Genomic DNA, 19,109 nt, shown 5'->3' with positions numbered 1-19,109 from the left:
ACAACCCCCTATTTCAAAGTATTAAATTCAGCTTGTAATTTGTCCCACAAGCTTGTGCTAGAGACATGAGTCCTCAAATCGCACAGCTTGTTGAGGAGAGACACAAGTCACATCTAGAAGGTTAGTAAACCATCTCAGCGCTACTATGTAATTTCATAATTTTGCAGTAGAGCCACAGATGTGAATCTGTGTCAATCCTAAAGAGATTGTTCATCCAGCTTTGTCACTAATTCTTGAGAGATCAGTGTAAATATCAGTGACCACAAGCGATAAAGCTACATTTAAAAATCCAGTGAAATCTTCACTGGTTAAAATACTTCCAGCAAAACGAGTAAAAGTAGTTTTTTGGTTCACAACTAAACATAAATTAGGGATATCTAAAATGGCATTTTCCACTTCTTTCATTTTATTTGTTATCATTCAGCGTCACACCACCAAACTCAATGACTTTGCCTAGAGCTTAATTAGCAAACAAACTCCAAAAGGTCAGGATGGACCTGAATAAAATGTCACTTTATTAGTGGTACAAAGCCCACCACTTTCAAACTAAAGCACTTATTAACAGGAAGCTGGCATTAATTGAGAAAATTGTAAAGAAAGCTGGATTGGGTAGATGTCACACACAATCAGTCTAAGACGAAAGGCCAAGAAAAAAAAACTAAAATGAATCCGCCACGGGAAACCTGCACCCGCAGTTGGGATGAGAACACTGTTTGTCCATTTAAAAGTCACCGCCGTCATGCTAGCATGCTTTGGGTGGTTTCTAGGTGGTGAACATTATAATTAATTGTAAAAAGTCAATAGAAAAAGTAATAGCAAACAGTTTTAATGACATGAACAGACCATAAGCATGTATCATGACAATACTTCCTGAAATAATTATAGCAAACACATTAGAGAAGGTCAAATGTCTAAATGTAGAAAGTGGCAGGAATGACTCACAGTTTAACTTCGCAGTAAAGCACAAGTGCGTTCATTAGTGACAGATCCTTGAGCACATCATTTATGCCAAATAAATCAGGATCTGAGTTCTACAAAATAACTACAAAAAATACTGATAGGTCTCATAGGAGTGGGAGTGTGGCTGGAAAACGGCAATGTTCATCTCACATCGTGGCGGTAATTAAACAAGTTTAATTTCATAATACTACTAAATTATACTGTTAAAAACAAAGTTTCTGTAGAAAAAAAATCATTTCAAATATTCCAATATTAGACTAAAATTTATGAATATGACAAAATATTCTTTACAAAAATAACACTTTGCAATAAGGTTTCATTGTTAATGTTAATTGGACATAGGCTAACAATGATCAATATCTTTTTAAAGCATTTATTAATATCTTTGTTAAGGTTACTTAAAAGAAATAAAATAGTTTATGGATTGTTCATGTTAGTTCATAGTGCATTAAATAATAATAATTGAATTTATTGACTTGACATTTACGTTAAAAGATACATCCTAGGATGCGCTGGCACACATCTTCAGTGATTCGGGTCTTTCAACATCATACACCCTCACACAGGTGACCCAGCCAGCCAAATACATTTATTTAGGGTATTTTTTTATGTGTTTGTATTTTTGAGGATTTGTGTTTCATATAAATGGTCTGTTTCATATGAATGGTCTGCCCCTCCTTGAACTGCCACCTTAACGTGGTGGAGGGGTTTGAGTACCCGAATGACCCTAGGAGCTATGTTGTCTGGGGCTATATGCCCCTGGTAGGGTCTCCCAAGGCAAACAGGTCCTAGGCGACGGGTCTGACTAAGAGCGGTTCAAAATCCCCTTATGATGGACAAACATCCAAGGACCGTGACGTCGCCCGGTATGGCGCAGCCGGGGCCCCACCCTGGAGCCAGGCCCGGGGTTGGGGCTCGTATGCGAGCGCCTGGTGGCCGGGCCTCTCCCCACGGGGTCCGGCCGGGCTCAGCCCGAAGGAGTGACGTGGGACCGCCTTCCCGTGGGCTCACCACCTGCAAGAAGAGCCGTAAGCGGCCGGTGCAGAGAGTATTGGGTGGCAGTCGAAGGCGGGGACCTCGACGACCCGATCCCTGGACACGGAAACTAGCCTTAGGGACGTGGAACATCACCTCGCTGGCAGGGAAGGAGCCTGAGATGGTGCGTGAGGTTGAGAGGTTCCGACTAGAGATAGTCGGGATCACCTCTACGCATGGCTTGGGCTCTGGAACCACACTCCTTGAGAGAGGATGGACTCTTCACCACTCTGGAGTTGCCCATGGTGAGAGGCGACGGGCTGGTGTGGGTTTGCTTATAGCCCCCCAGCTCAGCCGCCATGTGTTGGAGTTTACCCCGGTGAACGAGAGGGTCGTTTCCCTGCGCCTACGGGTCGGGGATAGATCTCTCACTGTCGTGTGTGCCTACGGGCCAAACGGCAGAGCAGAGTACCCGGCCTTCTTGGGCTCTCTGGGAGGAGTGCTGGAAAGTGCTCCGACTGGGGACTCCGTCTTTCTACTGGGGGACTTCAACGCTCACGTGGGCAGCGACAGTGACACCTGGAGGGGCGTGATTGGGAGGAACGGCCCCCCCGACCTGAACCAGAGCGGTGTTCAGTTATTGGACTTCTGTGCTAGTTACAGTTTGTCCATAACGAACACCATGTTCAAGCATAAGGGTGTCCACCAGTGCACGTGGCACCAGGACGCCCTAGGTCGCAGGTCGATGATCGACTTTGTGGTCGTTTCATCTGACCTGCGGCCGTATGTCTTGGACACTCGGGTGAAGAGAGGGGCGGAGCTGTCAACTGATCACCACCTGGTGGTGAGTTGGATCCGATGGCGGGGGAGGAGGCTGGACAGACTCGGCAGACCCAAGCGTACTGTAAGGGTTTGCTGGGAACGTTTGTCCGAGTCTCCTGTCAGAGAGATCTTCAACTCCCACCTCCGGCGGAGCCACGACCGGATCCCGAGGGAGGCTGGAGATATTGAGTCTGAGTGGACCATGTTCTCCACCTCCAGTGTCGAAGCGGCTGCTCGGAGCTGTGGCCGTAAGGTCTCCGGTGCCTGTCGAGGCGGCAATCCCCGAACCCGGATGGTGGACACCGGAAGTAAAGGATGCCGTCAAGCTGAAGAAGGAGTCCTATCGGGCCTGGTTGGCTTGTGGGACTACTGAGGCAGCTGACAGGTACCGGCAGGCCAAGCGGACTGCAGCCCGGGTGGTTGTGGAGGCAAAAACTCGGGCCTGGGAGGAGTTCGGTGAGGCCATGGAGAAGGACTATCGGCTGGCCTCGAAGAGATTCTGGCAAACTGTCCGGCGCCTCAGGAGAGGGAAACAATGCCCTACCAACGCTGTTTACAGTGGAGGTGGGCGGCTGTTGACCTCAACTGGGGATGTCGTCGGACGGTGGAAGGAATACTTCGAGGATCTCCTCAATCCCGCCGTCACGTCTTCTATTGAGGAAGCAGAGGCTGAGGGCTCAGAGGTGGACTCGTCCATCACCCTAGCTGAGGTCACAGAGGTAGTCAAGAAACTCCTCGGTGGCAAGGCACCGGGGGTGGATGAGATCCGCCCTGAGTACCTCAAGTCTCTGGATGTTGTGGGGCTGTCTTGGCTGACACGCCTCTGCAGCATCGCGTGGCGGTCGGGGACAGTGCCTCTGGGATGGCAAACCGGGGTGGTGGTCCCTCTTTTTAAGAAGCGGGACCGGAGGGTGTGTTCCATCTACAGGGGGATCACACTTCTCAGCCTCCCTGGGAAAGTCTATGCCAGGGTACTGGAGAGGAGAATACGGCCGATAGTGGACCCTCGGATTCAGGAGGAACAGTGCGGTTTTCGTCCAGGCCGTGGAACACTGGACCAGCTCTATACTCTCTACAGGGTGCTGGAGGGTTCATGGGAGTTTGCCCAACCAGTCCACATGTGCTTTGTGGATTTGGAGAAGGCATTCGACTGTGTCCCTCGCGGCGGCCTGTGGAGGGTGCTCCGGGAGTATGGGGTCCGGGGTCCTTTGCTAAGGGCTGTCCGGTCCCTGTATGACCGAAGCAGGAGCTTGGTTCGAATTGCCAGTAGTAAGTCAGACTTCTTCCCGGTGCATGTTGGACTCCGGCAGGGCTGCCCTTTGTCGCCGGTTCTGTTCATAGTTTTTATGGACAGAATTTCTAGGCGTAGCCAGGGGCCGGAGGGTATCAGGTTTGGGGACCACGCGATTTCGTCGCTGCTTTTTGCGGATGATGTTGTCGTGTTGGCCCCTTCACACCAGGACCTTCAGCATGCACTGGGACGGTTTGCAGCCGAGTGTGAAGCGGCTGGGATGAAAATCAGCACCTCCAAATCCGAGGCCATGGTCCTCAGTCGGAAAAGGGTGGCTTGCTCACTTCAGGTTGGTGGAGAGATCCTTCCTCAAGTGGAGGAGTTTAAGTATCTTGGGGTTTTGTTCACGAGTGAGGGAAGGATGGAACGGGAGATTGACAGACGGATCGGTGCAGCTTCTGCAGTAATGCGGTCGATGTACCGGTCTGTTGTGGTAAAGAAGGAGCTGAGCCGTAAGGCAAAGCTCTCGATTTACCGGTCAATCTACGTTCCTACTCTCACCTATGGTCATGAGCTTTGGGTCATGACCGAAAGGACAAGATCCCGGATACAGGCGGCCGAAATGAGCTTTCTCCGCAGGGTGGCTGGGCGATCCCTTAGAGATAGGGTGAGAAGCTCGGTCACTCGGGAGGAGCTCAGAGTAGAGCCGCTGCTCCTCCACATCGAGAGGGGTCAGCTGAGGTGGCTCGGGCATCTGTTCCGGATGCCTCCTGGTCGCCTTCCCGGGGAGGTGTTCCGGGCACGTCCCACTGGGAGGAGACCCCGGGGAAGACCTAGGACACGCTGGAGAGACTTTGTCTCCCGGCTGGCCTGGGAACGCCTCGGTGTCCCCCCGGAAGAGCTGGAGGAAGTGTCCAGGGAGAGGGAAGTCTGGGCATCTCTGCTCAGACTGCTGCCCCCGCGACCCGGCCCCGGATAAGCGGAAGAAGATGGATGGATGGATGGATGAATGGTCTGGCAAAATTTCCATTATAGGATTAATCAAGTTTTTACCTTATCTTACCAGATAAATATTTTGGTTTAAAGGGTTCATATGATGCGATTTCTTGTTTTCCTTTTTCTTTAGTGTGTTATGTAGCTTTGCATGTATAAGATCTGCAGTTAAAAAGCTCAGTGTCAAACCTAAAGAGATATTCTTTATAAAAGTTCCTTCCTAAAACACGCCTCCACAAATCTACGTCAGTATGTGCCAAATGTATACGCAAAGAAAGAAGGCGTAGCTTTTATTCTCGCTGTGTTATTGTTGTCGCCGGCGCCACCATATCGCGGAGATGCTGTATTTTTCATGCGAAAGTCAAATGTTTTGTTTGGCCTTCCAAAAGTGGACACGATTATTAAACAGTGCTTAAGCTTCATTTACAACACTGTTCCAGAACAGTACAACTAAAATTTTCGACTGTGTGCTGCGCATTTTTCAGAGGACAGTTTCCAGAACCTGGGAGAGTAAAGGCCGGCTGTGCACAAAGGCTGATTCTGACTCACAGACACAGCCTGTAAGTATGTTTTCATATTTTAAGAATTTGCTACTGACTATTCAAACGCGAGTTTTGAGCAGTATAGAGTAGCGCTTGCTTGTCGTTTCTACGATCACAAATGCAGACATAGTTTTATGTTTACATAGTGTTCTCACACCCGTAGTGCGGCGCAACGTGTAAAAAGACAGTACAAGTCATTTTAATCAGTAATCATGTCCCCAATGAAATAAAACCTTAACAATCTGATACGATCTGGTCCAGTCGCGCTGGCAAAGTTCATTGATCAGCTTTGGTCATCTGCATTTTCCGGTTCAGATTCTGGCTTGAATTGATGAGGTAATAACGACATTATCACCTGTCATTGTTGCTTTGGGAGCTGATGTTCACAATATGGAAAGGGACGTGTCATTTCCATCACAAGGTTTTTCAGAACGATGAGCTTTGTAAAAATGGACGCGTTTCAGAAAGGCGGGGCATAGAGGAGCAACAATAATGTACAGTTTGTGTAAAATAATTACAAACCGTGTAAACACATTGCATTAAACCAAATACACAAAATAATGTTCTTTTTAGAACCATCATATGACCCCTTTATAAGATTAATAAATCCTGAGTGTTTTGATGGTTTGTTGTGCCTTTTCAAGCTCACAAACAGCTTGTGACTCAGCTCTGTGCTGCATTTGAGGCAATGCATCACGCTGTTGGACCGTTTTTATCCGAGTGTTCTCTCTTACCCAGCTCTGAAGTGGCCACCTCAGGAATGGTGATTCTTAACATGGAACCGGAGCTCAATTCCTGAACAAAAGAAAAGAAAAGTGAGAGGCGGATATTAGCAGCACATACTGAACTGCAGAAAACATCAAATAGCGTCCGAACCTAAAGGCGTCACGTTGCTATTTATATCTGGTCGAATTTATTCAAAAGCGAGCAGGCTTTTGTTGATCCCTTTGCTAAAATAAATTGAGAACAAAAAGAACAATTGCATGCATAAAAATTCCAGCAGGCATTCTACAATGACTTGGATGAAAACAAACCTTAGACGCTGGCTATTTTTAAACCCCTTTCTCTGAAGCATATCATCCCACATAAGTTGGTTGTGGCGAGATTGCTTTGACAGGCCTGCGAGGGGATTTCTTCTAGTAGGACATGCCGTTCAGTGGGAAATGACAACGCAGAGGGGCAGACTGCAGGGGACCAGACTTTATTGAGTCTTGTCAAAACAGTGACGGGCTCCTGGTGCACATGTCTGTCGGTCATGTCCTGTTACTGTGGCAGCCCTCAATTACAGCCGGGCACTGAACGACAAAAGCAATTACCAGCTCCTGCCTTTAGCAGCAGTGGTCAGCACAAACACAAACGCAAGCATCTTGACCCTCTCTGACATTTTGAAAATGCATTTAGAATGCAGCTCCTACATTTATGTCAATGGTACAGACAGCGATATATGGAGTGAGCCAGGTCGATTCACCGCAACATACATATGTGGGCATTTTGAGATTACTGCCATCGGACAAAAAACTGTGTCCACTTTGCTGAATAACAGAAGAGTGTTCCTTCCAAAACATACTGACAAATAAATAAATAAAACCTCATTTGTTATCAATGAATAAAATATATTGTCCACTATTATGCATAGGCTAAATTGTAATTAAAGGGACAGTTCACCCAAAGATGTGTCATTTACTCACCCTCATGTTGTTCCAAACCTGTACGAGTTTCTTTCTTCTGTTGAACACAAAAGAAGATATTTTAAAGAATGTTTGTAACCTGACAGTTGACGGTAGCCATTGAATTTGGCCATCATATTTTTTTTTCCTACTATGGAAGTCAATGGCGACCGTCAATTGTTTCATTACCAACATTCTTTAAAATATCTTATTTTGTGTTCAACAGAAGAAAGAAACTCATACAGGTTTGGAACAACTTGAGGGTAAATTAATGTACGCAAATGATGACAGAATTTACATTTTTCGGTGTAAATTCTATCCCTTTAATTCGGCAAACAATGCGTCTAAACAAATGTATTGTGCACTGTACATTAGAGATCCAAGATATATTGGTAATCATATCAGTGTCGGCCAATATATATTAATTAATTATCAGGATTGGACGGAATCAGCTGATATTGGAAACACATAATATCACATATACACACTTTTTAATATACACACGCGTTTTCAAAAGTACTGAAGTGTCAGTCTGTTAAAAGGTGTTAAAGTCAGCATGAAATTAAAATTCACCCTATATATTTTGTAAATGCTTGTTATAGATGTAATTGTTAACAATTCATCCATGCATATGTTTAATTCTATATTAAATGTATCAAAACTGACTTCTTTAATCATTTAGTCAGTTTAAATGCCACCCCTGCAAAATCAAATCAAAATCTGATGCAAAAAAACATATGTCCACCCTACATATTTTCTTCTCGATAATCTATTACACTCAGCAGTACGTCACAATACGGAATAAAAATCTGTCGCGACTTCCGTTTCATTGGGACTTTTAAAGTCTGGTTTTAATTAAAAGCTTGCATGAAATATTGCAAACTGCAGCTTCATGAACAAGAGATAAATAATTATAGCTTAATAATACCAGCCATCATATCAATTATTACCCATTCTTAAAATATTCTGTATCAGCGCACCCTAATTGTACAGCCCTCTCTAAAAGAGCATTCTAATGATTTCTGTTACCCTCAGCATTAATATCAATTTGACTCTGGAATATCAATAAACCAAATGCAGAGAGGGGGTTAGAGGTGACGGGCTGCACTAACCAGCGTGACTCTGTTGCTGACGGGGTCTCGGAGGGTGTGGATATGAGGTGCAGCCTGCTGGAAAGGAGAGTCTTCCAGCCATGATGATTCGTGGTGCTGCGTCGTGCTGCGGACCTCCAACACAGGGGACGGCATGCCAACCTTAGAGCAGGAGATGAGGAATCGGATAATAAAACACAGAAACATTACACCATTAAACAGTGATGCAAGGTGTTGCACCTTCATGCCCATCTCTTCTACAGCCACCTGTTTCCTTGAAGTGCCCCTGTTATGCTTTTTCAGATATTACCTTTAATTCAGTGTGTAATACAGCCGTTTGTGAATGCAAAAAGTAATTCCAGTCTTACACATGTACATAATGGCAGTCTATAGAGAGCCTAAGTCCCTCCCCTTCCGGTTGACCACCATGGGACCTTATTTAGGGAAAAATATTGTATGGTAGTCAATGGCGAGAGACAACAAATATTTTGATCTCGTTTGAATTGTGCCCTGAATTACACATATGATGTTTGTCAATTTAAAAGATACATTTTAAAGTAAAAAAAAGTCACAGTTTGATGTAAATCTGTTGAGGTATAAGTCTGTGAAAATACGAAATTACAAAGACTACAAACCCAAAAGGCCCACATTTTCTCTGAATGAATGAAGCTAACTTTACTGAAGCTAACGTCTGTAATTTTTTTCTATAGTCTTGCGTTATAATCGTAACGTTACGCCGTCATGCCTGAGTGTTTTGTACCAGACTCCACACACACGAGCAGCGGATCTTGCTCGTTGTTTCGCTTCCCGGGAGATGTAGTTCATTGCGCGATTTTCACATAAAACTAAATGTTACTCTTCTGTTTTATGACAAACTGCGACTTTCTTGACTTTCATGATTATCTTTTAAATTGACAAACATCATATGTGTAATTCAGGGCACAGTTCAGACGGAATAAAAAGATAAGTTGTCTCCCGCCATTGACTACCATACATATTTTTTCCGAAATAAGGTCCCATGAGACGGAAGCGGAGGGGAGGGACTTAAGCTCTGTTTGGTTTTCATTGGCTGCCCGCGTAGGACGTCTACTTTGACCCACCCTCAAACCCTGTAGTTGTAGCTGAGGCTTGAAAGAATTTGGTTCGTGTTGTTGACATGTCAAGAAGACACTGTTTTCTGTGCTGTGAATCCACTTGGTATGCACTTTCAAAGGATGAGGACTTGCGCTCTAATTGATACAGTAAAATAACGCCTACTGTTCATATCACTGTTCATCAAGTGCTGAAATTCAGATATGGTAATGGATATGGATGTGCCCCTAAAGGGACATGTTTAGGCTTGCTGTGGTAATCGGATGCATTACAATACATCAGATTTCATTTATCACGTGAAGATAGTAAGTAAGATAGATGGTGGAGGATTTGGTGCACAACAAATATTTTATCTTGGTAAATGTAGAGTCAGTACCACCACTCCCAATACACAGAGAACACATGATTGCGAATTCGAAAGGGAGGGATTTAGAGAGACTGAATTCGATATCAAACCGTTTTAGACACTGAGAGAAAAGCGGTGATGCTGCAATGTGTATTATGAGAAAATTAAAGTGTTTTTTTTTCCTGAATGTAAACCTCAAAAACAAAATAAGGAACCTTTAAAATAACATAATAGGGGCACTTTAACATTCACTTTCCTATCAAAAAAGGCATTGAAAATATTACTAAAAAAGGTATTTGTGGCTGCTTTCTTTACCGTTATTAGTACATATAAGTACATCATCTGCCCTGAGTACATCTGTAGTTCTCAGGAGTTAAAGTGAACAAAATAAAATGCTGTTTGTGCTTTAGGGGACATTTGCAGAAGCTTTTATCAATGGTGTAATACTTCATGTTAAATGGTCTAAAACAACAGTCATAATTAAATACACTTACATTTGGTATGATTAATAATTACTAAGCATTCTATCAATCACATAGGCTACTTGATCTCCGTTTCACGAAATTAGATCATCAAACCAGCCTCATGTTGTGGGCCAAGTTGTTTTTGTTGTTTAAGAGCAAAAATAACAGAGCGGGCCATATTACTGTGATTTAATACTGATATTGATTCATTTGTAAGAACAAAGTGGAGAAGGCCATTAGCATTAGGACATAATATCAAGAGTCCTCCAAGAATGTGGTCTTGTCTTACATATATGACTCAATTAGTGTGTCACTAATTGGCTACAATATAACACACACACACACTCCCTCAATAAGCACATTGCAGTACCTCCTCCAGTCGGCTCATATGCTGAACTGTGGCCCTGGCGGGGGTGCTGATGTTCTCCAGAGGAGTGATTAACTGCAGCTGGTGGTTCTGCACACTGAAGCTAGGAGACAGAAGGCCAGGGACAAACACTTTGCTGACCTGGAAGTAAAATAGTCATGATTATTAGCTTAAAAACTGGACGGTTTTGTATTACAAAAGGTTTAAAACTGAATTACTTTGTCGGTAATGAGAATAACAATTCTGTTTATGTATATAAAGCAGAGGTGTCAAACTCAGCTTATGTGTACCTTTAAAATTTCATCACTCATTATACTTCTAATTTTTGTTTTTATTTTAGTCTCAATTTATCAATTTTCTTTAAACATATTATGTAACAAATATTAAGTTTGTGCTCAAATCATTTTATTTACTGCAGGGCCTTGCTAAAATTGCCAATGTAAACTTTTTTAGATATTAAACAAAGTCCATATGTTTATGCCTTGGTTTTATAACGGTAATTTTTAAACAGACCTTTGATTTTATTAAAGGCTATATGTAAGATTTTTCATGTATTAATTGCGTTTTATTGCCAATGTATGAACAGCTTGTAACAAAACTTAAAATCGAGACCTTCGTCGACTTCCTAGGTTATCTGAAAGCCTGTAGACTGATTTTTATGTGAAAGATGTTTTTGCCAAGAAAATCCAAAGGATGTGACGTTTACGCATGCCCTCTCTTTCTGTTCAATGACACATGAAATTAATGCTTATACAAATGTTCAGGATAATGCCAAAAGAGCTATTCTGTATTGTAATGTCAATTTGTCATGCAAAGAAAAGGGGTTAATTCAAACTATAGTCTCATAGTCATATATATATATATATATATATATATATATATATATATATATATATATATATATATATATATATATATATATATATATATATATACACACATATATACACTCACCGGCCACTTTATTAGGTACCCCATGCTAGTAACGGGTTGGACCCCCTTTTGCCTTCAGAACCGCCTCAATTCTTCGTGGCATAGATTCAACAAGGTGCTGGAAGCATTCCTCAGGGAGTTTGGTCCATATTGACATGATGGCATCACACAGTTGCCGCAGATTTGTCGGCTGCACATCCATGATGCGAATCTCCCGTTCAACCACATCCCAAAGATGCTCTATTGGGTTGAGATCTGGTGACTGTGGAGGCCATTTTAGTACAGTGAACTCATTGTCATGTTCAAGAAACCAATTTGAAATGATTAGAGCTTTGTGACATGGTGGAAGTAGCCATCAGAGGATGGGTACATGGTGGCCATAAAGGGATGGACATGGTCAGAAACAATGCTCAGGTAGGCCGTGGCATTTAAACGATGCCCAATTGGCACTAAGGGGCCTAAAGTGTGCCAGGAAAACATCCCCCACACCATTACACCACCACCACCAGCCTGCACAGTGGTAACAAGGCATGATGGTTCCATGTTCTCATTCTGTTTACGCCAAATTCTGACTCTAACATCTGAATGTCTCAACAGAAATCGAGACTCATCAGACCAGGCAACATTTTTCCAGTCTTCAACTGTTCAATTTTGGTGAGCTCTTGCAAATTGTAGCCTCTTTTTCCTATTTGTAGTGGAGATGAGTGGTACCCGGTGGAGTCTTCTGCTGTTGTAGCCCATCCGCCTCAAGGTTGTGCGTGTTGTGGCTTCACAAATGCTTTGCTGCATACCTCGGTTGTAACGAGTGGTTATTTCAGTCACTGTTGCCCTTCTATCAGCTCGAACCAGTCTGGCCATTCTCCTCTGACCTCTGGCATCAACAAGGCATTTCCGCCCACAGAACTGCCGCTCACTGGATGTTTTTTCTTTTTCGGACCATTCTCTGTAAACCCTAGAGATGGTTGTGCGTGAAAATCCCAGTAGATTAGCAGTTTCTGAAATACTCAGACCAGCCCTTCTGGCACCAACAATCATGCCACGTTCAAAGTCACTCAAATCAACTTTCTTCCCCATACTGATGCTTGGTTTGAACTGCAGGAGATTGTCTTGACCATGTCTACATGCCTAAATGCACTGAGTTGCCGCCATGTGATTGGCTGCTTAGAAATTAAGTGTTAACGAGCAGTTGGACAGGTGTACCTAATAAAGTGGCCGGTGAGTGTATATATATATATATATATATATATATATAGTCTCAAATATACTTTATAATCAAACCATCATGACAGTGTAATTTCAATCTGTCATCATGATACCTGTGAAATGCAGAGCTGGTGCAGACATATCCACATCGCTATGATCAGATGCTTTCTTAACTGCTGTTTTCTCACCACAGAATTTTTGTGTGTTTATTTTATTTTGTTATTGAGAGGAAAGCGCGCAGCACATATTTACATATTCATCTAAACGTCGCTCTCAGCAGCGTGAGCGGCATCTGGATGTTCGTTCGTCACTTGAAACTTCGCCATGTCTGATGCATCATTTTTATTTCCTTATTTACCGTAAATACTTTTATGACCAAGTTAGTTGATCGGTAACCTATAGTGGGCTATGTGTGCCGACATGTTTGTGTAAACACAATACAGTGACAAAGTCAGAGCCAGTTGGATTTACAACACATAAATTCATCCACCTCAACCTAAAGATAAAAATTAGTGGCCGATCAAGTGGGAGAAGAAGAGTAAACTTTATAGCTACTACACAACGTGTTTGACATTTAAAAAAAAGCATGTTTGAAAGGTTATTTTTTCGATTATTGTCGCTTCCAAAGACATTGTTGTGTATTTCACGAACTATGAATGTTTTTACTAGTACATTTGTGTAATTGAAGATAACAAACAATTGTGATTTATGACAAGTGCTGAGCAAGTCTATCTCTTAAGGCCCGTTCACACCAAGAAAGATAACTATTAAAGATAACAATAACTATATTAACATCCACACCAGCGCACAATATCTTTGTTTATTATTAGGGCACTGCAGTTTTGTGGTCTGCCTCTTTAAATTCTCAAGTTCTTTAAAGCAGGATGGATTCTGATTGGCTGGAAAAAATCATTCTGAAATGGATTCCAATGACTTTGTGACATTATCGTTATAGTTGTGGTGTGGACTCTGCTATCGTTAGAGTTATTGTCCTTAGTGTGAACGGGCCTTTACTCAGCGGAGACCAAAGAGCAAAAGCAGATATGAATTTAGCAGTTCGTCACGTCACGTCGTGCACTGAACGTTCTGCATACATGTGTGATACGTTTGAAGGGTTATTACTCACAAGAAAAGCGGTAACTGATTGACTGGGCAGCACTAACTGAGACATTTCGTTCAAGTTTTTTTTTTAGAAATTAACTTATGGGCCGCATGAAATGAGCTGGCGGGTCGGTTTTGGCCCACGGGCCTTGTGTTTGACACATGTGATGGAAAGTATAATGACATGCTACTGCAAGATAAAAGTGTCTCTAGATACTACAGATCCTGAAACCTAGTATTTTCCAGGTCTAGCTCTCTAGTGATTGGCTGAAAATTTGATTGATCAAGGTGACATTCAACAGAATACAAAAGCTGCATCCCACTATCCAGTGTTATTGGTCTTAATATATGGTACGTGATGGTGATCTGTCCTATATAATAAAAATTAATGTGTGTGTGTGTGTGTGTGTGTGTGTGTGCTTGTGTGCATGCGTGCATTATAGGACAGATCACCATCACATACTATATAATATAACTATAAGAATAATAACATTGGAGAGCATTGGGATACAGGCTTTGTATTCAGTTGGATAGATCACCTTGATCAATCATATTTTCAAACAATCTCTAGAGAACTAGACCTAGAAAATTGGTTAGAGGTGAGTCATCCACATCTGAAACACACATTATCATCAGTGCTGGAGAGAAAGAGGCTTTTTATACATCAATCATGCATACATCTGTAAGTATCATTTAATGACATTAATAAATTGTATGAATCTAACAGTATAAACAGACATGCCTGTGTGTCTGCAAAGAATCACTGCATTCTCTCCGGCACTAATGACAATCTCTCATCCAGATATGAGTGACTCACCTGAAACCAATTTTCAAATCTCTGGTGATTGGTGGGGAACATGATGGAATGAGATGATGTATTAGACTCAACACTAGGCTTTGAATGCAAATTGTAAAACACAGATGCCTTTGGCTTTTTTAATAAAAAAAAAAGAGAACTATGCATGGAGGACACACTGCATATTACAGACTCAGACATCTCCGAACAAAAGAGCTGAAAGTGGAAAAATGATTCAGGCCACTAATAGTCATTTCAGAGGTGAAAACCGCAGATGCAATCAAGCCTCACCCGTGTGACTCCTGTGTACAACACCAGACTTCCATTGGCCTCAAGCACCAGCATAGCATGAATGTCCTTTCAAGAAATGAAGAACAAGAGGAAATTTAGGTCCTGATGATGACGACAGCAAAATGACAATGACACTTACAACTGACATTCAAGATTTACTTGCATTAAGTGTTTTTTATTTATTTATTGTTCATCATGAGAAGCAGCCAGATCTGATCACAATGAATTAGGTGAAATGTGACTCTACACAGAAACGGCATTTGCAACCCATTTTACATTGATTTTCTAATTTATCAGATGTTGAAAAGTGGGTGTTTGTCTATTAGTTAACATTAACCAACAAGAAACATGATTAACTTTCAGTAACTTAACTTCCAAATAGCACAGATGAATTATGCACAATAATAGCAGAAAAGTCTATTACGAAACTCGTTACGGTGTTCATTTCAAGTTCACTTTATTATTAATCTTATTGTGAACGATACATCCATGCATTTGTTTTGTTACTTTTTTTGACCTCGTAATTTAAATTAAAATGTCGCAATTTGAATTTCTGCAACTTCCTTAAAATCAACTGAGAGATCGCATTTGCCTCCATTTTTGAATGCAATGCCCACATCCATAGTCCTCTAATTCAAATACTCACCTCAAGAGGGGCGGCATCTTTTGCGGTGATAACAGTTACTGATGCAAATATCAGTTGAGAAGTTTCATTGCTCTCAAGAAATTTTACACACCTGCAAATAGCACACAAGAGATAATGTAGTTTAAGATTAGAAGCACTAGAGCTTTAATATAGTTAAATAACAAGAAAGCAAATCAGTCTTTCCCATTATTGTAGAAGCAAAATAAATAAATAAATAAGACACACATTCACCTGAGCTGCTGGTGGGACTCGACCAAGAAGCACAGGTACCTGTTCTCACACAGATCAGAGGTGATGAAGACTTTAGAGGCCTGGCAGCCTTTCTCCCTGTAACATGGACACAACACTGACTTCAGGACAAACATCAACAGTGACTTCATGCTCTCGGCTTATAAACACGGCGTAACAAAACTCAGCGGACCTGGAGATGGCGCTGGTTTCTGTCCACAGTTGCTCGATGCAGAGGTCTGGCAGAATGGGCTCCATCTCAGGCAGCAGGGCCGTGTCGTTCAGGGTGCTGTTGGGAGAGGCCAGGATGCTGTGGCCACGCGGGGACGGGGTGTGGCAGGACATGTTGAAACGCTGAGTTCCAGAGAAAGAGGGCACGGCGATGCCAGGGGAGTGAGCCCGACTGATGTAAAATTAAAGAGAAACCAAAAGAGCACATTTACCCATTTTGTATATTTCTTTCTTAACTTTTATTATATTCATTTATATTTCATATTTACACTAGCATTTAAAAATGTTTGGTCGGTATGACTTTTTGTTTTTGAAAAAAGTCTCATATTTATTTGATAAAAAATAAAGTAAAAACAGTAATATTGTAAAATATTACAATAATGTAAAATAATTCAAATATGCTGATTTGGTGCTCAAGAAACATTTCTTATTATTGTCAATGCTGAAAAAATATTTTTCTGAAAAATGTGACATTTTCTCTTTGATAAACAGTTCAAAAGAACAACATTTAACTGAAATCTTTTGTAACATTATAAATGCCTTTACTGTCACTTCTGATCAATTTAATGCATGCTTGCTGCAAAAAAAAACATTTTTTTTACTGCCCTAGTAGTGTATATGAATCATTTTTGCGTAAAAATCTTCTACTGCCTACATAACATTTACATAAACTGTGTACAATAAACATACCATAGAAAAGGCATGAGTAGTGTGGTGTTTCCCCATGTGTAGACATACCTGAGAGCAGCCATGTTTGAAATGCTAGGCGAGTGAACTCGAGAGTGCAGGGCCGGAGAGGCAGGAATTCGGCTCTGGTTGTGCAGAGCGGGGCAGTGCAGGGGCGAGGCGGGCGAGTCCAGCCGGTTCACGTTTCTCAGGTGGGTGCTGAGGAAGCTGGGGTTTGTATTGGGAGTTTGAACCGGCCCGGGCTGGTCTGGACACTTCAACACTGTGGTCTGCTCCTGCAAAAACCACAAGAACATGCAGAACAGGTGTAGATGTTAATCACTTTTTTTTTAAAATGTAGCACATTAAGTTCATGCACAAAATTCCTCTTTTAAGGAAAAAAAAATTAAATATCTATTAAAGATTATTTTTATTAGTACCACAGTAGTGCTCGGGTAGTTTTCTCATTAACATTATGGTGTGATTTGCTGCTAATTAGTGATATTTTGCTTCAATGACATTTGCTTCAAGATTCCCAATTACTTCACTTTAATTTACTTTATATTACCCATTGGTAAAAAATCTAAATAAACACCAGTGCTGGTGATCTTATTCAATCCAGTCTTTAGACAAGATTAGGTAAATGGTTTGACTGGATTAAAGATATTTAACACGGATAATGTGCCCCTATTATGCTACTTTAAAGGTTCCTCATTTTGCTTTGGAGGTCTCCTACAATAGGTGTACATGCAACTAAGGTAAAAAAAACACATTGCACCTCATTTCTCATTCTACTCTGCTCTGATTGGTCAGATGGCCAAGTATGTTGTGACTGGTCAACCACTTACAGTTACAGGGCATGTTAGAAACAAAACGCGTATAACCATATCTGAATTTCAGCTCCGAATCTTCCTCAGCACTTGATACAGAATGATACGAACAGTAACAATGGGCTTTGGAAGTGCATGCAAAGTGGATCCTCGGCGAAGAAAAAAAGCATCTTCTCGACATAAACAACACGAACCAAACTCTTCCAGTCTCAGCTACAACTACAGTGTTTGAGGGCGGGTCAAAGTAGACGTTGTTTGCAGGCGGCCAATGAAGACAGACAATTGTAACAGGAAGTGAGACTGAAATTGCTGACGACTCGTTTCAGGAGTTTTAGAATGAATTCTTTCTTTTAGGAGACAATAACTTTATTTGTTGTGCACTTTGATCTTTAAAACTTTGCAGAGAGACCATTTACATGATCAAGCAGCTATATTACACACTCCATGAAAGGTAAGATTCAAAACAAAACATAACTTTTTTAACATTTTTAATCTCAAACGTTAGAACATTGACCAGTTCTAATAATGATGTCATCCTCTAACCATTAACAAAAAAACATGAAAACAGGATATTTCATTATGACTGCATGAAGCAACCATACCTCAGGTGTGACTTTCCGTAGGGTCCAGACGGTGTGTGTGCACTGCTGCGTGTCGTACGTCATGATAATGGAGGGCTTGAGGCAAGTGAACACCACTCTCTGAGCGCTGTCTGAAAAATACTGGAGTCGGGCCTCAAACAGACCTGAACCAATGAGTGGGAACAACAAGAGCATCAACATATGACATATTCTGAAGTCAGAGATTGACAATACATCAGTGTCATTATTATAGAGTTAAAGGTGCTCTACGTAACTTTTAGCGGCCTCTAGTGGTGATGTTTCAGATTGCAACCAAATTTTACAAGAGCGCTCGTGCTCGAACTCATAGACAATACCGTCTATTACGCAAATATCTCGGCGAATACTAGACGGATTCGGCGAGCACCGAGCTCGTTGGGATCATCTAGTCGAGCTGAAAAGAACCATATAAGTTCCATAGTTTTTGGTGGTGTTTTCGCGGAGATATTAGCAGAAAACCATCGGGCGAGCTGCAAAATTGCGGACGCCGGTGACGTCACGATCTCAGAAGAAAATCGCTCGTATCTCTGGAACGCAAAGACCCAGAGAGCTCAAATTCGGGGGAGGAGGTCCCAGGGGAACCCTTGCCCGAAGCTAGAGTGGCGGGCCTCGGGGATGCCCCCTACCGGATCGCCGTTCGCTGGGACCCCCGATTTCTAACTGCTATATCTCGGGGAGCCGGGCGAGTTGGACCTCGGGGGTGGGCTCGTTCGAAAGGCCCCGTCCAGCACTACGAACGATTAGAGTCTTGGGAATATTGATCAAAGATTGACTGAGATATAAGCCGAAAAACGTGCGCCTTTAACCGGGCGTAACTCCCTGACCTACAATAGACTGTATATAAGGAGAGAGGCTCGGGAGCGCGCATGCACGTCACATCCGTTGGATTTCGCTGTAAATCCGACCCGGAGACTTCACATAGAAATAGGAATACTGGCCTTCAGAGGTAATAGCAAAACTCGACAAGTGGATCATTTTAATGTGTGATTACAACCCCTTCACACACAGGCAATA

At 42.3% G+C, this 19,109-nt stretch overlaps 1 protein-coding gene across 4 annotated transcripts in view; it reads right to left on the bottom strand.

The window, feature by feature from the left end:
- Positions 1–19,109, bottom strand: part of anapc1 (anaphase promoting complex subunit 1) — a 115,789-nt gene that overhangs the window by 89,754 nt on the left and 6,926 nt on the right. For all 4 annotated transcript variants that reach the window (XR_008807103.1, XM_056250657.1, XM_056250658.1 and 1 more), the window contains exons 8-16: positions 18,078–18,220; positions 16,718–16,941; positions 15,942–16,151; positions 15,752–15,847; positions 15,521–15,611; positions 14,875–14,940; positions 10,554–10,691; positions 8,303–8,443; positions 6,258–6,318 (exon numbers count right to left, since the gene is read on the bottom strand). Coding sequence is in view for 3 of the 4 variants with exons in the window: in XM_056250657.1 (XP_056106632.1) it covers positions 6,258–6,318; positions 8,303–8,443; positions 10,554–10,691; positions 14,875–14,940; positions 15,521–15,611; positions 15,752–15,847; positions 15,942–16,151; positions 16,718–16,941; positions 18,078–18,220 (1,170 nt within the window). In the remaining variant the exon portion in view is untranslated. The remainder of the gene's footprint in view (positions 1–6,257; positions 6,319–8,302; positions 8,444–10,553; positions 10,692–14,874; positions 14,941–15,520; positions 15,612–15,751; positions 15,848–15,941; positions 16,152–16,717; positions 16,942–18,077; positions 18,221–19,109) is intronic.

Source organism: Rhinichthys klamathensis, unplaced genomic scaffold (genome assembly GCF_029890125.1).
Source record: "Rhinichthys klamathensis goyatoka isolate OS25496 unplaced genomic scaffold, OSU_Roscu_1.1 h1tg000072l_1, whole genome shotgun sequence".
In the NCBI taxonomy this organism is placed as follows: Eukaryota; Metazoa; Chordata; class Actinopteri; order Cypriniformes; family Leuciscidae; genus Rhinichthys; species Rhinichthys klamathensis.
This window is presented reverse-complemented; position numbering and strand designations above follow the sequence as displayed.